General features: G+C 40.0%; 3 protein-coding genes across 5 annotated transcripts; all 3 read right to left on the minus strand.

Annotated features, from left to right (window-relative positions):
• Window positions 1-79: 79 nt before the first annotated feature.
• LOC143352228 (uncharacterized) lies at window positions 80-8363 on the minus strand. The gene is made up of 13 exons (XM_076784556.1): window positions 7516-8363; window positions 6156-6255; window positions 5710-5820; window positions 5380-5639; window positions 5147-5240; window positions 4646-4730; window positions 4513-4574; window positions 4386-4462; window positions 3286-4341; window positions 1590-1689; window positions 1412-1522; window positions 835-990; window positions 80-316 (listed from the first exon to the last, which is right to left on the minus strand). Exons 1-13 carry the CDS (start codon window positions 8316-8318, stop codon window positions 260-262), a joined length of 3072 nt encoding a protein of 1023 aa, XP_076640671.1. The 5' UTR covers window positions 8319-8363; the 3' UTR covers window positions 80-259.
• A 1310-nt stretch (window positions 8364-9673) lies between these two features.
• Window positions 9674-13917, minus strand: LOC143352963 (odorant receptor 10-like). 2 transcript variants are annotated; one of them, XM_076786026.1, is made up of 5 exons: window positions 12619-13917; window positions 11772-11871; window positions 10474-10584; window positions 10011-10166; window positions 9678-9932 (listed from the first exon to the last, which is right to left on the minus strand). In XM_076786026.1, the coding sequence occupies exons 1-5, from the start codon at window positions 13419-13421 to the stop codon at window positions 9882-9884; spliced, it is 1221 nt and encodes a 406-aa protein (XP_076642141.1). In that variant the 5' UTR covers window positions 13422-13917; the 3' UTR covers window positions 9678-9881. The 2 variants fall into 2 exon arrangements, with proteins under 2 accessions (XP_076642140.1, XP_076642141.1); XM_076786025.1 differs by having other exon boundaries at window positions 9674-10166.
• A 547-nt stretch (window positions 13918-14464) lies between these two features.
• LOC143352964 (uncharacterized) lies at window positions 14465-17666 on the minus strand. 2 transcript variants are annotated; one of them, XM_076786028.1, is made up of 5 exons: window positions 16573-17664; window positions 15982-16081; window positions 14874-14984; window positions 14650-14805; window positions 14465-14562 (listed from the first exon to the last, which is right to left on the minus strand). In XM_076786028.1, the coding sequence occupies exons 1-5, from the start codon at window positions 17376-17378 to the stop codon at window positions 14512-14514; spliced, it is 1224 nt and encodes a 407-aa protein (XP_076642143.1). In that variant the 5' UTR covers window positions 17379-17664; the 3' UTR covers window positions 14465-14511. The 2 variants fall into 2 exon arrangements, with proteins under 2 accessions (XP_076642143.1, XP_076642142.1); XM_076786027.1 differs by having other exon boundaries at window positions 14465-14805; window positions 16573-17666.
• Between the last annotated feature and the right edge of the window lie 12 nt (window positions 17667-17678).

Genomic DNA, 17678 nt, shown 5'->3' on the forward strand with positions numbered 1-17678 from the left:
CAATGAACAGGAATATTGATGATATTTTATTGAAACAAACTGACTTTGTTTTCAACGATATTTTTGTACTACAGTTCTTACTGAATACTGTAACCTGGAAGTGTTTCTTGTCATTATCGAGATGATTCAAAACAAGTGTCAAGACAGATACCTTCGCCTAAGTATGTTCTATGAACGCGGAGCTCAGAAGATCTATAAAAAATTAGACTGTAACGAAGAATAATGTTTGATTAACAATACTGGTCAAGTCGAAGGCTAGTTACCAAGTTGCAAATGTCCGTAACAAATTCAAGTAAATTACTGAGGTTTTCACAACCTGGAAAAGGTTTAATCGTAAGGTACGTTCTCCCAGATTATAATTTTGATTTGTTACGAGTAGACTGCGGATCTTTGGGAAAAATAAAAATTTTGATTTGCAACAGACCGGAGTGAAATGGAATTTTATTTTCTTTCTTAATATGCTTACTAGATTGAAAATGATGTAACAGTATTTTAACCCTTTGCACTCGGCGCTATTTTCATTCTAAAACTAAATATTTTTTCCGTTTTACAATATTTGCATTTTATTCATAACAAACTGATCCGATTTCTACATATAATATTTAAATGTTTAGTAATCTATCAAATAGAAATTTTGTAATGTAACAAATATTTTGTAATATTTTTTGTAATTTCTTTGAAATAATGCCACAACAATTTCTAGTGGTGCTTCAGAGTCACCACTCGAGTGCTCTAAGGGTTAAAATTTTTCTAATGTTTTTACTGTTTTAAAATACGTCTACCAATTTTTGTCATAAACGCATAAAATCCGCAGTCTAGTTATGAGATACCTACAGTGCCGAACATGCTCAGAGACAGATCGATTATTTTTCCAGCCGTGAGTTTTGGCGGATACAGAGCTATAGCGTTCAGGAGGATAAGATTGTATGCTTTTCTAGGTGGTAAATTGTACCACTGAATCTCGTAGACTGCTGGACCCATTCGGCTGCACTGATATGACGATTCAATGAGGGGACGGTTTATAAAAGTAAGAAATTTAGTGGCATTTTGCAGAATGTAGGCACTACATGGTAGGCACTAATGATTTTTGTCGATATTTATTATTTCATTGCCAATAGTGTATGGACAAATAAAATATTTGAAATAATTTCCTTACGAATAATTCCGTATTGCAAAAGTGACTGATATGTGTCACCTAATGAAAATTACGGGACTGAATTTACTCACAGTTTACGCGATATTTATTATAGCATCTGCATAAAGGAACAATTTTATTCAATCGTTCCTCGGGAAATCATGACGTCACATAGAATACAAAATCAGAAATCGGATATTTTAAGAAGCGTTTCACCACTTGGTACTGCATACATTCGCCAAAGGACAAAAGGAAATAAAATTGATTGATAAATACCTGTTCGGATAGAATTTCTCCTATGTAACAAAATATGAATATATTGAAAGTGAAGGAGACCAACAACATCAGGTACGTGAGTATTGCGATCGTGTCGCTTTTCGCCCACTCCTGAAAGACAGGATGACACCAGTAAAAGCTAACAACGTGAAAATCGTTCCGACAGAAAATCCTTTACCATCAGGCAATAGTACTCGAGCAGGCACATTATCAGCGTCGATTCTATGACCTCGGTGAAGCATACCTCTCGCAGAGCTTCTTCAACGTCTTTGGAAAACCTAGAATGCACATAGTATACCTTTTAACTTCAGCATTACAGTACAGTCTCGATCTAAAACCAATCGGGTCCGTGCTGTGACATAGATCGTGCAGAAAAGGACACTACATACCGCCATTTAAACCATTTATATAGCTCAAATTACATCGTGTTTAGTGTCAATTTAATCAGAAAAATGCCACGAATAAGTTGGCGAAAGTCCCATAAAAGAATAATGAAAAATAAAGAAGTTTTGCAATTGGATTAGCGCTGGTTCACACCGATATACCCCCGTATGTCCCCCCTCCCCAGTGGAGGGGATAGGCGAACTGACTAAGATCGTGTAGCTCTGTGCTGCTTAGATCGAGACTTTACTGTATTTCCATAAGTTGTTTCTTTTTTGTACCCATTTCTTTAAAAAGCTACATACCTTTGACGGTTTGAAAAGTAATAGGAATTCAACCATTTTTTATGTATAAAATTATCTTTTCTTTAAAAAATTAATGTTTATACTCTATTATACGATGTTTCAGTAGTATGTGCCTAAAATTTGAACTAAATATCTTAACCTAGAAGGATGTGACAATCATTTTTCAAAAGCCTGTTTTGCAAAATATTGTTGATGGAAACATATACGTCTCCGTGGGGTTTTATCTAATACACAATTTTTTAATTTCACATCAAACTAAATTTTTACTTACTTGAAATCAATTTTTATTTATTTCTTATGCTTGCATATTAAGGAAAAAATCCGATGGTCAAGTACCAGATACAGGCCGGTCTTATGAATTTTACTATGAACAAAATTTGTTCAAAATATTATTTAAAGTGGGGTTTTATCTAACACACAATTTTTTACTTTCACATCAAACTAAATTTTTACTTATTTCAAAAATTTTACTGCAAGTTCGAAGTTGGTCCGGTACTCTTTCAGATAATTCTGGCACTGATTTTGGAAACTTTTGAAAGCGTTTATGTTATACCACTATGCAATGCTACATTTGCAGAGCTATAAATGCAGCAATACTTACAGACTGCGAATTCGAAAAATCTTTTTCATTTTATCATTACCATATCAAAGGTGTGTAGCCCCTTAACCGCGAATGCTTTTGACGAATTCATAGCATAAATAAATCCATAAATAGATCAATTTAAGTCTTTATTGTTCAGCAATTTTACATATTTTTTCAATTCACTTCTTTCAAGCGAAGTCTTCTTCTTAGACTTGAACAACAAATAACAATGTCAATCGATTGCTGAAAAACTAGAATTTTCATAAAACGTTCACAACTCTAGGACCCAACCGCCGCTGTCAGACGGTTAACACATTCGCGACCGATGACGTGAATTCACGTCATTTCAAATTCTATTCCCGATTGCCGCTGAATTTTTGTTTCTGAATGCGGCAACCTTAGGCGCACCAATGGGATTGGATTTAAATTTAAATTATTAATTAATCCTTGCTTTAGCGATACAAGTTTGACCAGCTTCAGGATTTCATTACTTTCGCCGGTACTCACTATTAGAAACGCAAAAACTTTGCCGGTCGCGAATGTGTTAATAAAAAAAAATATGTTAACACCTTCCCATCTGACTGCGAACACCACAATAAAATTACCTGAGTACCTCGGCATGGTCTCGAACGATGCTCCCGATGCGCTCGGGAAAGTTATGTTTCTCGTCGTGGTCGCCGATCAGATCGTGCAACCGTGTGATCTGTATCTGAATCTGTCCGCAGATATGTGTCACGAAAATCGCCGTCAAGCTGTAGCCGGCCGAGGTGATGGTGTATTGAACAAGAGCAGAGACACAGTGAAGAAAGAATACGATCTCGTAGGTGGGACTGGACTGGGTGTCGAGAAAGTCGAAGCAAGGATAAGTGATCGGCCTCAGTGTGACGTTCGCCTCGGTTTTGTCTTTCGACAAGAACTGCATCACCGTGTGATAGGACATACCTCCTGTGTAAAGGAACGCCACGCACACTGTGATCAGGGACCTACTAATCGACGCTTGTTTCAGCATGATGGCACGGTGATAAGGGTCGCTCACAATTTTCCAATCCCTCTCCACGCGCTTCATGCACCGTCCGAAGATGTTGCCCTTCACGCCGAGGATGCAGTATTTAATCGTGGAGAACGTGCAGAACCCGACCGGGCCGAACAGCTTCACTATGTTCTGCACGTCCTCCTCCATGAAGAACATGTTGTAGGCCGACGGCAGTATCACGAAGAGCAGGCAAGAGAAGCAAGTCAGCTGTAAGAACAACGACACGATCCTCTCCGCTTTGCTCGCGCGGTTAGAAACCAAGGTCCACACGCCGAGCGGCTTCAACAACCACCGACACATCTCCAACGTGTAATTCAAGTCGCTCCCGTGGTGCGCGTTGCCGTTTTTCACTTGGCGGCATGATCGATCACGCATGGTCACCAGCAAGGTGCGCATCCTCGACTGGACTACTATTGAAACCTGTCGCGCAGGAAGTCGCAGAACGCAAGCGCGAATTCGATGCCGTTCGGCGATTACTATGACCGACTGTAATCGGGAAGAGGGAAAGTATCGACGTTTTTTTTTTAACGATTGTTTACCCGTCTGGCGAATTGAAAAGGGGAGACTAGAACTGCAGAGCTGCGTTTCAATTTTTTCACTCGCGAACATTGTGTCAGTCGTGTGCAGTCGAAACAGGAGCCGCATGAGCGACGTATTGTTAGTTTATCGAACACGTGTCTGGATATCGTGCCTGGAAAAACCAATTGTTTGTCGGCCTCGTATTTTCGTTTCATAGCGCGATGGTAATTCTGTGAGATTTTCATAGTTTTAACATCTTTTATCATTTTTGTTAACTGACTCTCGTATTTCGTATTTGAATAATAATCCAAAGTTTACAATAACTATCTGGCGGAATGTGTCCTGGAAAAATGTAAATACGATGGCAATTTTATTATTTCTTATATTACTGAATCAAATGCTAAGCTCGTTACTGTGCCATTTTGCCGCGGCAGACACCATTTGTAAGTCACTCGATGTTTGTATTGCAATTAATTTAATTTGGCTGATTGTCAACTGCTAGAAATATACAGTAAGAAGCAAAACTGATTACACACTATTTGAACCGAGTTATGAACGATTGAAAGCGCGATTTTATGTCGAAAATCGTGAACAATGGCAATTTTTCCACTTTTAATCGTTTATAACCCGTAAACGAAGTAACAAATATCGGTGAAATTTTCAGCATGGATATAATTTAGCGAATCAAACACATTCTTTAAATTTTCAATACAGGCTCAGATAAAAAAAGCTGAAAAAACGAACTTTTGCTATTTCTTTCACGATTCCGAACAATTCAAATTTTTGTCAAAAATTTCTTACATCTCGTCTAATAAACTAATCCTTCCAACTTCTCAAAAACACTGAAGTTATTTGGACTGATTTGAAAAAAGTTATGCTGTTTCAAATAGTGTGTAATCAGTTTTGCTCCTTACTAATTTATGGTTGACAAATGAAAAATCTGTGATATGAACGGTGGTCACGAAAGTTTCCAAACAGTGGCAGATTTGCTTCTGGAATAAATTTTCACTTTAGCAAGAATGTACAAAATATAGCACTTTAATCTTCTCTTTAATCTTCGATATTGATATTTCGAGTAAAATTCACTGGTTCGAACAGATCCTCAAAATATGTTTATTTCAGATTATATGGATAGTACATTGTTTACGTAGTGAGAGTACGGAGCAAACTCAAATAAGCCAGAGACGATTTCAGAACCTGCAACGAATTCAAGCTTAATTGAAATCGTGGATCAGCTTGTGTGCTACTTACGCTGCAAAAACTGCCTAACGACAAGTTCACGATTTTCCCAGCAGTCAGTTTCGTGGACGAGTTCGAGATCGCCAGCATCAGTACCAAGCCGAGCGCTTTTCTTCCTGGTAAACGGTACCAGTTGATCATGTAAGCCGTCGAGCCAAGTTTTATACACTGAAAATAAACGATTGTTAATATCATTCTAACATGAAACTAACGATTATTGTTGTACCGAGTGGCGTACCTCCTCAGAGAGAATCTCGCCGATGTAGCAGAGTATAAAAATGTTGAATATAAATGATATCAGCAATATACAATAGGTCATTGCTCCGACAGTGTCACTTTGCTCCCATTCCTGGGAAACTGACATGATTCGAACATTAGTACATTCGAACCTAACCGAAGGATCATCGCGAAAGGATTATCCAGTAAAGTAGGACATTTTGATTATTCAGAAATGTTCGGTAATCTTTACCACTTTTTAATCATCCGCGATCAGTGTCAGCACACAATTAATAATTATACATATAATTTAAATCTGTGAGCGTAACATATTCAAAATGCAAAAGATTTGCCCCGGAATCGAGACATGAATCCTAATTAACCACAGATCATTAGAAGGAATAAGAATATATTCTCAAAATTTTCTGATTTACTGAATTATTGTGTCATCTTCGCCATAGTTCTCACCGTCAGAACGAAATAGCCTAAGAAACATATGTTCAGCGTGCATCCCACGAATTCCACGAAGCATATCTCGTTCAGCAGTCCTTCGACCTGTGATATAAAACTGAAAATTCCCAAATTTTTCCTAAAAGCCCTCTCGCAAGGTATGCCACAGCATACTTCGGTAGTGGGTATCTTCTGGTGCTTCGATGATCTCGAAGCAATTTTTTTCGCCTCTTAATAATTTTAATAAGTCACGAATAAAATACTCGTATTCTTAAAGTCGTTTGATATATTCACTGTTTTGTGTTTCGCCTACTCGTTTTCAACATGAACACATTGAATTCGCAGTCTAGTTAGCAGTTTAGACAAATGTCATTTATTCTACAAATATTTAAAAAATCCAAACCCTCTCGATCACAAAAAAATTCCTCAAATACCCCCCAGACTGGGAAAACCCTTTGCACTCGAAGCTATTTGAACTCCAAAGCGAAACATTTCTTCCGACCTAGAATATTTCCCTTCTATATATTTTTCTTTCATGTTATACATACGAAAATGGTGAAATTTACTCGTACAATACTGAAGTGTTTAGTAATTTGTTAAATACAAACAAATTTAATAATGTGAAAAATATTTTGAATAATAATACAGCAATTTTTAGTGGCGCCTTACAATCGCCATTCGAGTGCCAAGGATTAAGTTGTAACATACGAATGTCAGATTTTAGTTTATCTTAAATTCTGTTTCATTAAAAAATCTCACATATTGACGTTGTGCTTTGCAACAGTAATCAACGTAATTTTTGCATCTGGATCATTTCCCCAACAAAAAAGAAACCTTCAGGGATTAAGAAAACATTGAAGACACTGTTAAGAAATTTGTTGACACCGGAACACCGAATTTACATATATTGTCACGTTCCGTGGGTCAGTCATTAACGTGGGTGACGGAATTATTTGTCCAGGTTTTAAAATCAATTTTTGCGTTAATATATTCATTGTACCAAATTTGATTAGGATCTGTAAAATGCAAGAAAGTTGTAGGACTACTCAATATCATACATTCAATTTCTTTCAATTTTCATTTCGTTAAATCACTTACTTTGATTTCATGGAACTTTTGAGGTTTCTAGTATGGCAGTCAAAGTGTTAATGAAAATTGTATTTTCAACTTACTCGAGAATTAAAAAAAAAACATTTGGACGTGACAATATAAAACTGTACTAAGAAACCTGGAAATATATTTAGTATATTTTGATGAAAACTACTTATCATGAAAAATGTTCCTCTAAAATGAATTCTACAAATCGGACATTCCATATATTAGAGCCTAATATATATCAACCATTTTCGGTTCGTTAGAAACGTAAGTGGCGGTTTACCCTAGAATCCGCAAATGATGCTGCACGATATCGCCCAGATAATCCTCAGCACTCTTGCGATTATTATTCGCGGTGGCACTGTTAACCAGCTGATTAAGCCTGACCGAAAGAATCTTAAATTGCCCGCAAGCATGCATGGCGAACACAGCGGCAAGGCTGCAAGCGCCGACGGTGACCGAGTAGATCACAAATCCGGCCAGGCATTGCATCAATTGAGCGATCTCGAAGGCGGGACTTGTTCGCGGATCGATCATGCCGCGATAAATCGGGAAAGCCAGCGACCTGACGGTCTCGTTATCAATGATCTCCGTTCTCTTGCTGCACAACGGCATCACGGTGGTGTAGAAAAATCCTCCGGAGTACATGAACGCTGCGCAGAACACCGCTAAAAATCTGCCGAACCTGGCGCTCTCGATCATGATCTCTCTGTTCCGGTTGTCCCCTGGCGAAACGCACCGTTCCCAGTCCGACCAAATTTTCCGAACGCATTCGCCGATCTGTTTCCCACGGGAGAGGAGTATGCAATATTTCACGGCAGCCATCACGCAGAAGCTCAGCGGACCGATCATTTTGATCTTGGCGTCCAGGTCGCCGTTCTTGTCGAGGATGGCGCACAACGTGCACGGGACCAGCAGGTATCCTATCAGAAAGGTGCTGATCGACGCGAGCGTCACTATACTAATCTTCTCCGGCGTGCCGGAGCACAGTGACACCGGCCACACGCCGATCGGCTTCAACAGCCAACGATTTATCTGCACACTGTACAACATCAAGTCCCCGTGCACCGGACTCGACGAAATCATGATACCGGCCCCGACGAATGTGCACCTACAACTAACAGAGACCAGCGATTGATACATCGATTGCTCCCGAAGCTTTCGCGCATGTGCCCGCCACTTTTGATCGGTGTTGTGGATACATGAGAAATTAAGCAGTTCCCAGAATGAACGATCTCGAACGACAGTTGGTCGCACGATGAAGTTTTAATCGCGCGAGGGTTGCGCAAAACTGCTTCGTCCTCTGGCTTTTTTTCGTAGCTGGTTTTTTCATGGTCGCGTGAGGGACGACTTCGAATCAACCGGTGAAGTAGGGGGTGAGTAGCAAGGGAAACAACAACTGTTAGGCTAACTGGCGGTTTCGAGTGTAGAGTGCTGTGGGGTGGTCGTCGGGAGGTATAGCTCTGTGTAACATTTCCCGACGAAACTGACCTATTGGATGATTGCGAAAGTTCGTTGCCCAATTTTCGGAGACCTCGAGACCTGAAGAGAAAAACGCGGTCTTCATGAAATGCGAAATCCACCGGCTTGTATCACGTTCAAACAATTGCGGCGGTGACTATATGATTGATTAACCAAGCTGATTGTAGTTTATGTCAGGCACGAACTTTTGCAATTTATCTAATAATATTGTTGTCTTGTGTCCGACATTTGCAATACCTTCTGCATGATCGAGGTAATTGAAAGTTAACGAGATAATTTTCAGATCGTAATATATTTCATGTCCTCCGTGCTACGAGTATTAAAAATATTGTCCTACAATATTTGCTGTCCAGTGTTGTAAATGTGTTGAAAATTTTTATTTTTGCGATAGAAAAAAGTATTTGAAATGTTTACGCACGGCGTCTGGCAAGTATTGTTGCATAATATTATTGTAGTGACAAAAATGGTACAGAGACAATTAAGCAAAAGCTTTTACGGCTTGCATATAATTTTTTTAATTAAACTCTGTTTGGAAATTTGTAACATTTCATTCAGAATATCCAAGTCAGTTCGTCCGCATTTTCTGAATCAATTTTCTTCTTCAAGAAATCATTTCCATTTGAGTACAAGAAAACGTGTTTTATTAATTTCATTTTCCAACGGACAGAACAAGTGTCTCCCACCTGTACACGATTTCCAACATACTTAACAATTGCAATATCTATTGATGTAACGTGAGAACAAGTCCACCATATTTGTGTCATTTAAACAGATTTATTTTATAAGTGAAAAACAAACAAAACATGATGTTTCAATATTTTTGCTAGTATCGTATGTGAAATATAGCTCGGGTGTTGCAGACTTGGACATAAAAAATGACACGCAACGTGCATTACGACTGTAATTAAAAATGTAAACGTCATGTATATCCAATTTTCATACTTTCATTGGAATCCTTCTAGAAACCAGCAGCTATTAAACATGTCACGCCAAAAGAACAAAAAGAATCGAAGGATAAAATAACATAGAATGTTCACATGCGATGCTTTTTAAATATTATATTTAACAATGAACTCCACTAATGCGCTTTCTAAGCAGGATTCTACATATTTGGATCTCTCGGGAATTTTGTACACATGATTCAACGTTCGAACAGGGGCGGAAATATTATACAGTCTGTCGCAGAAGGTTGAAATACGCGAAGGAAGATTTCATTGTCTAAAATGACAGGAAGTTCTCATAAAATGGCCACAGACGTTCGATTCCATTTGCTCGCAACTTACAAGGCATACTTACTTGACCGAACGTGTAAATGGACATGTGGAACATCTTGCTGGCGGTGATCTTAATCATCACGCTCGACCTCGCTATGATCATGCCCAGGTCAAGAACGGATCTATTAGGTAAGCTATACCAGTCTGTCATGTACACCACTTCACCGACTTTCTTGCACTGTTGAGAATGCACTCGGTGAATCTCGATCGCAGTTTTAATCGGTTGCATCTACCGTCGGTGCCTCGCAAGAAGTCTCGCGGGACGGCACAAGGGCAAAGGGGTCACACGCTCGCTCCGCCTATCCCCACCGTTGACGCTCCAGTAGGCCAACGCTTAGGCTTTCCGCGTCACGCGCTGTATAGTACGTGCCACCGCTTTAGCCAATAGAGCAGCTGGAGGCGTGCCCCTTCCACTCCGACCAATCAGCGCCGCGTTCCTTTCACGAGACTTCTTGCACGGCACGCACAGTACTTATCGCCGTTACCTGTTCTGTCAGTATTTGACCGATATAACAGAGCAAAAACACGTTGAAAGTCATAGAAAACAGTATCATGAAATAGGTGGTCAGGTTTTGGTAATCGTGATCGTCCCATTCCTAAAAGAACAATACTCTCGTCCCTTGAGATTGTCGTGAATCAGTCCACAACGACGAAACACTCTGACAAATATGGCGTTCTATGCTATAGTGGCCTTCTGCGAATCTATTCCCATCTAGACACACGGGGGAAGAGCACTATAGTACTCCGCACCAGTCCACTGTTCAAATCGATATATATTATTGCACATCGACATTTGCTTGTAATAGTACATTTAAACTGACACACTTTTTTTTATGTACATCCATTTTAACGTAGTCGCGAATAGCTTTTTCGAAAATTCTGCTTTTGAATAGTTCTTTAAAGAACTCGATAAGAATTTTATTTTCTCTTAGTAAGGAGTAAGACAGAAAAGTAATACGTTTAGGAAATTGTTAAAAATAATTTTTCCATAAAAAGCGAAGAGTTTTGTGCAATAAGCTTGTCATCGTTCTGCTGTAATACAGTCGCGAGCATAATTCGCGTGAACTCCGTGTGGCGGCCGGTAATTTCAATGCGTGATAAAGCGATGACGCTCGAAGCGTCATGCTACGGTATCTGGAATCTAGAAGAATTATAATGAACATCTGTTTCTCGTGTACGTCACCATCTTGTCTAAACGTGTCTAAGAAATATCGCAATGTAATCTGAAAAACTGAAAATATTATTATATTTATTTTTACACACAGATTCCTTGGAAAAATGAATCTACCGAAGTTCGTACAATTTAATTTTATTTGTGCGTGTTGTGAGGTTAATTACAATAACACGTTGATAATCATTCGAGATATCTAGATCATCGTTGATACAATATAGTGATTTGGACTGTGGATTGTGATAAAGTTCAATGATCATTGATGTTATTTACAATTCAGTTGAAATATTGTAATCAATTTTCTTTAGCCTGAACCTTTATGAAATACAGCAAGAAAATCTTGTATTATTCACAAATATTTATGAATGTTCCAAGCTGTTGACATTAATCTATAAAAACAAACACGAGACTATTATTTATTTTTCTGAGTTTAAAATGTTATTCTTGTATAAATACCACGATCGTTTATTCAAGTTTTGAATATATAGTATTATTCAATGTGAGAGCAGATACAAATAATCATGTGGATATATTTCTCTTGAATGATGAACACATTTATCAATATTAAATGTTAAAAAGATGATGTATGTTCAACATAACATTGTGACGTACCGTAAGGATATAATATCCGAGCATGCACGTACAGACAGTGCTGTGGAACATTTCCGAAAAACATATTTTATTCATCACCGCTTCAATTTGCGATATGAAACTGCAATATTTATAAATTTTCCGAATTAAATTTCTTTCCTTATGTCACCACTGAACACGTTCGCTGCCAATAACGTTTTACAACATTCTAACAAACTTCATCCAATTTCCAAAGCTTGAAATACGTTTCCGAAATTATGAAATTATGAATTTACTTGCGAGTCTTATCTATTGTAAAGCAAAAAAATAAATTCTCAATACATCAAAAACTGAGACAAAAGTTTACTGAGGATGTATTTCAAGGTCATAAAAATCGGTGGAGGCTCTCTAGTGTAAATAATTTTAATTCAGTGAGTCAATACAGTGACTCACGAAAGTATTTGAACACTTACCATCAAATACTTTATTCGTCATAATAAGTATAGTATACAACACTCACAGAAATATTATTAAAACATTTATGTTTGTAAGAAATAATTCATAACTATTGCACACGCATTTCGATTCACTTGAAACTTGACCTGTATAATCTAGGGAGTCATACCAATTTACAATGTTAATAATATTTCCGTAAAGTATTGTACAATATACTTATTATAATAAATAAAGTACTTCGTGGTAAGTGTTCAAATACTTTCGCGAGTCACTGTAGATATAAAATTTACATCCCCATGAGAAATTAAATACGACCACATTTCAGTAACAAACATGCAAGTTCCATATAAAATAACTTTTGCAAAAACAGATTGTCCCGTTGCCACGTTGATGGCAACGAACGAGGCAACATTAAACCCAGCAGAAAGTTTACCTTAAAATCCTCAGATGATTCTCCACGATGGCTCCGGTCTCGGTAATCAAGATATTCGTGTCATGATCTCGCGGTCTGTTCACCATTTCGGTGATCTGAGTCATCAGAATGTTCAGCTGACCGCACGCGTGAGCGGCCAGAGCGGCGGCGAGGCTGAACGCTCCGACAGCGCTGGAGTTGACTACGAACGCGGAGAGGAATTGCGAGACGAGAATGATCTCGTTGGCGGGGCTCTCATCGGGGTTGACCAGTTTCTGGTAAAATTCGCAAGGCAGTACGTGCACGATTCTGGTCTCGTTGCCGATCACCACGGGCCGCGTCGACAGCGCGGTGACGAAGCAATAAGAGAGAACGCCGCCCTGCATGAAAACGGCGCAAAACACAGAGGCGAAACGGCCGAAGTTGGCGTACCTGGTCATCACCGATCGATGCTGCACTTTGGTCACGATCTGCCAGTCCGATCGCAGATGCTGCACGCAATCGCGTATCTCGTTGCCGCGGACCAGCAACGCGGTGTAATTAACGCCGCCCATGAACCAATGGATCAGCGGGCCGAACGCTCTCAGCTTCTTGCCGATTTCCACGTCCTCCAAGCAGATGTGCAGCATGCAGGGGATCACGGTGAACAGGATGCAGCAGTAGCAGAGGATGATCAACATCACCGAGGCGAGTCGTTCGAGTCTAGACGTGGACAAGGACGACGGCCAGGCGCCGATCGGCTTCAGGAACCATCGGTTCACCTGTAAACTGCGATCGCTCGGACTGCCGGGCTGCTGGATGATCGTCGTTGATTGGCTGACCATGACAGTCACTCATCGGAGCTCGGCGAGCTACTGAGTAGCCTGATCCGGACGGGACTAGTCGATGAACCGGGTTGCCCAACGCTTGCGCAGATTTCCCGAACATTTCGAACTGTTCGCCGATCGATTCGTCTGGACAATGCAACTTGTTGCGGGCTCGTGCATTGGCCGGTGCATTCGCGATGCAGTCGTCGCGTAGACTCATTGTTTTTTTTTTGTTTTGTTTTTTCTGTGAAATGGAGTGATAGCCGGTTTCAAAGGGGACGAGCGGAAACTTTTTGCGCGTACGAAGAATGAAAGGAAAGTACGTTCAGCGATGCCTGGGAATAATGGAGCAAACATGTGAACATGTTCAGTTTTGTGGAGAAGATATACTAGGTGTTGCAATCGTTCGTGCGTAATCACTAGACTGCGGATTTTGTGCGCTTATGGCAAAATTGGGTACGTAAAATTGGGTATTTAGAACGGAAGAACGATTAACAGAGTTTAGGAATATCAACGCATTAGTGTCAACTCCTTAGAACGATTAAAGACACTTCTGTTTGCCCCATGACTGTTGCAGTTCACACAAAGATTACTCACTTATTATTATATTATCTTGACTTAATCTTGGCTTTCGTGATGAGGCGAGACTCACGTCTTACTATGAGCACAAAAATTATTCACAGTTAAATCTGTGAAGTTCTAATACCTGTTCATTTCGTACTTGTTTATACTCGCACACAGACACAGAATGCGCATGCAGGAATGAAACAAAACTATATCATTATTAGACTGCTGATCTTTATGCAAAAAATATTGGCTGGAAGACACAGGAGCGGAATAAGAATTTCTTTCTTCTTTTAATTGTTTCATTAAGCCAAAACCAATAGGCTAGGTGCCCTTAAATCATTTCAATATGGCCACTCTAAATTGTGCTTACCCGTTTTTGTCATAAATGCGTAAAATCCGCAGTCTAGTCGTTATATATGTTCTAATGCCTTTGAAATATTGTATTTAACAAAGAATCCAGAAATTATAGTTCTATAGGAAATTCTACAGTTTACCCGGAAGTCTGTACGCGCTGTTCTACGTTATCATGCGAGTGCACATGTCATGTAGTCTCTCGCAGGAGGTTGAAATACGCAAAGGAAGATTTCATTACCTGAAATAGCAAAGTTGTCGTAAAATGGTCACAGACGCTGCATTTTCTTGAAGAATTATGGTTATGGAAACGTGAAGACGTACTCACTTGACTAAACGTGTAAACGGACATGTGAACCATCTTGCTGGCAGTGATTTTGATCACCACGCTCGACCGCACTGTGATCATTCTCAAGTCGAGGATGCATTTATAAGGTAAATGATACCACTCTGACATGTACACCACTTTACCGACTTTCGCGCACTGTTGAGAATGCAGTCGGTGAATCACGATCGCAGTCTTAAACAGTTGCACCTACTTGTCTCCGTTACCTGGTCTGTCAGTACTTCACCGATATAACATAGTAAAAATATGTTGAAGGTCATAGAAAACAGAATCATGAAATAGGTGGTCAGGTTTTGGTAATCGTGTTCGTCCCACTCCTAAAACAACAATGTTTTCATCTTTTTCTTGAAATTGGCATTGTTGCAGCGGTAGTCGCGGCTATAGTTTTCCACAAATCTATTCCTAGTTTGTTGTTATTACATGTACACTTAAAAAGACAAAGCTCTATATGCTCAACTAAACTCTAATATCAACATAATTATAAATAATTTCTACTGAAAACTGTCTTCTTGAAGTGTCTCTAAACAATTCTATTGGAATTTCATTGTTTGCTAAAGTGATACCTGAAAAGAATACATCGTCTGAGTGATTATTTTAATGAAATCGTGAAATTCTTTCCTATGATGACCAGAAAATTGTTAATATTGTTTCGATGGCGATACAGTTAAAAAATTATGACTACAGTTTATCAACTTATTCTGATGCATATTTTGAGCGCGTAACGGTTCTGTGCCTCTGGAAAATCAGAGGCTTCTTTGTAAGTATTTTTATGGAGATTGTAAGGTCTTGATCTAAGCCGGATCCTTGGGTCCGTGCTGTGACATAGATCGTGTAGAAAAGGTCAGCGCGGCCGAAGGTGCACTATATACCGTCATTTAAACCACTAGATACAGTTCAAATTATATCGTGTATAGTGTCACTTTAATAAAAAAAAAATTCCACGAATAAGTTGGCGAAAGTCCCATTAAAAAATAATGAAAACTAAAGAAGTTTTGTAATTGGATTAGTAGTGGTTCACACCGATATACCCGGCCCAGGCAGCTCGAGCTTCTCCCTCCTCGCGGGGTATTCCCTCCAGTGGAGGGGGTAGGCGAACTGACTAAGATCGTGCAGATCCGTGCGACTTAGAACGAGACCTTACTGTAGACCGTATAAATCCTCAGAAGAAAGAATTTCTGAGAGGAACATTAAATATCTTTATTACCAATAATAGTAACAAAGACTTAAGCATTGATGCACGAATATCCTATACGTCGGAATGGTTTTGCATAAAATATTAAACAGATATCTTTAGTTCATATTTTGCTGACATACCGTAAGGATGTAATACCCGATCATGCACGTGCTCAAGCTGTTGTGAAACAATTCCGAGAAACATATTGGACTTATCACGTCTTCAATACGCGATATGAAGCTGAAATTAATGTAATTAAATACACAATAACCCTATAAGGTTGCATATTTAAACTACTTCATCTAATTTATAATTTCAATTTTCACATAGAAATAATTCAAGTTTTCAAGTTGTGAAACTGTAGAATTTCACCAATCAATTTATCAGTTATTTATATTTTTGAACGAATTTCCCTAAAGCGAAAAATTTAATGGAAACAGGACACAAATATGGTGGGCGATCAAATTACTAGAGCCACTTGCATAAGCAGACGACTTTACATTACAATAATAAATTTTTAAACGACAGCCAATCTATACTGCATTCGTATTAATTTCGATGCTCGCAAATTGCAAATGGCAAATACACATTTAGTGATGCTGTAGTCAACATTATCCACCACCAGCACAATAAATAACATTTCTCGTAGTGTAGCTCTAATAATTTCGACCACCCACGATAGATCAATGGTACCGAACATCTGAAACCACCGGGGTCAAGCTTAGCATTACTTCAGGATCCTCAGATGGTTCTCCACGACGACTCCGATCTGTTCAAAGAAGATTTTCGTGTCTCGGTCTCTCGCCTCGTTCACCATATCCGTGATCCGTGTCATCAGGATGTTCAGCTGGCCGCAGGCGTGCGCCGCAAGGACAGCGGCGAGACTGAAAGCTCCGACAGCACTGGAATTGACAATGAACCCAGAAACTAGCTGCGAGGCGAGAACGATCTCGTTCGCTGGGCTGAGATCGGTGTTGAGCAACTTCTGATAAAAGGCGAAGGGCAGCACGTGCACGATTCTGGTCTCGTTGCCGATCTCCACTTGTCTCGTGGACATTCCGGTGATCAGGCAATAAGAGAGAACGCCGCCCTGCATGAAGGCGCCGCAGAAGACCGAGACGTAACGGCCGACCTTGGCGTACCTCAGCATCACTTGACGATACTGTACTTTGGAAATGATCTGCCAGTCAGCCTGCAGGTGCTCCACGCAATGGAGAATCTCTTTCCCGCTGGTCAGCAAGGTGGTGTACTTGATGCCACCCATGATCCAGTGGACTAGAGGGCCGATCGCCCTCAGCTTCTTGTGCAGGTCCGTCTCTTCGAGGCAGATCTGCAGCGTCCAGGGGACCACGGTGAACAGTATGGAGCCATAACAGGCGACCACCAATACGATTGAAACGAAGCGTTCAAGCCTCGTCGTGGACGCAGAAGGTGGCCAGGCTCCTATCGGCTTCAAGTACCATCGATTCCACTGAAGACTGTAATCGCTCGGACTGTCGAGGACCGCCCCGATGATCGTCGTTGATTGGTCCACCATGACGGTCACTCATCGAAGCCCAGCAAGCTACTGAAGCGCGTGTTTCCAACGGGCGAGTCGATCGAATGGATTGCTCAACGCTTGCGCAGATTTCCAGGACATTGCAACCCTTCGCCCATCGATTTGTCTAGACAGTGCAACTTGTTGCAGCGCACGGCGCAAACATGTCCGATAAGCACGGAGTCGTGGAGCTTATAGTCTATACTATTACTGGACAATTGGTGTGCAATGCAACCGTGTACGAGGTGATGAGACGTGTGCTAGCTTGTTATGTGTCTGAGGAAGGAAACGCAAGTACGC

This window comes from Halictus rubicundus, chromosome 3, assembly GCF_050948215.1.
Source record: "Halictus rubicundus isolate RS-2024b chromosome 3, iyHalRubi1_principal, whole genome shotgun sequence".
Taxonomy (NCBI): domain Eukaryota; kingdom Metazoa; phylum Arthropoda; class Insecta; order Hymenoptera; family Halictidae; genus Halictus; species Halictus rubicundus.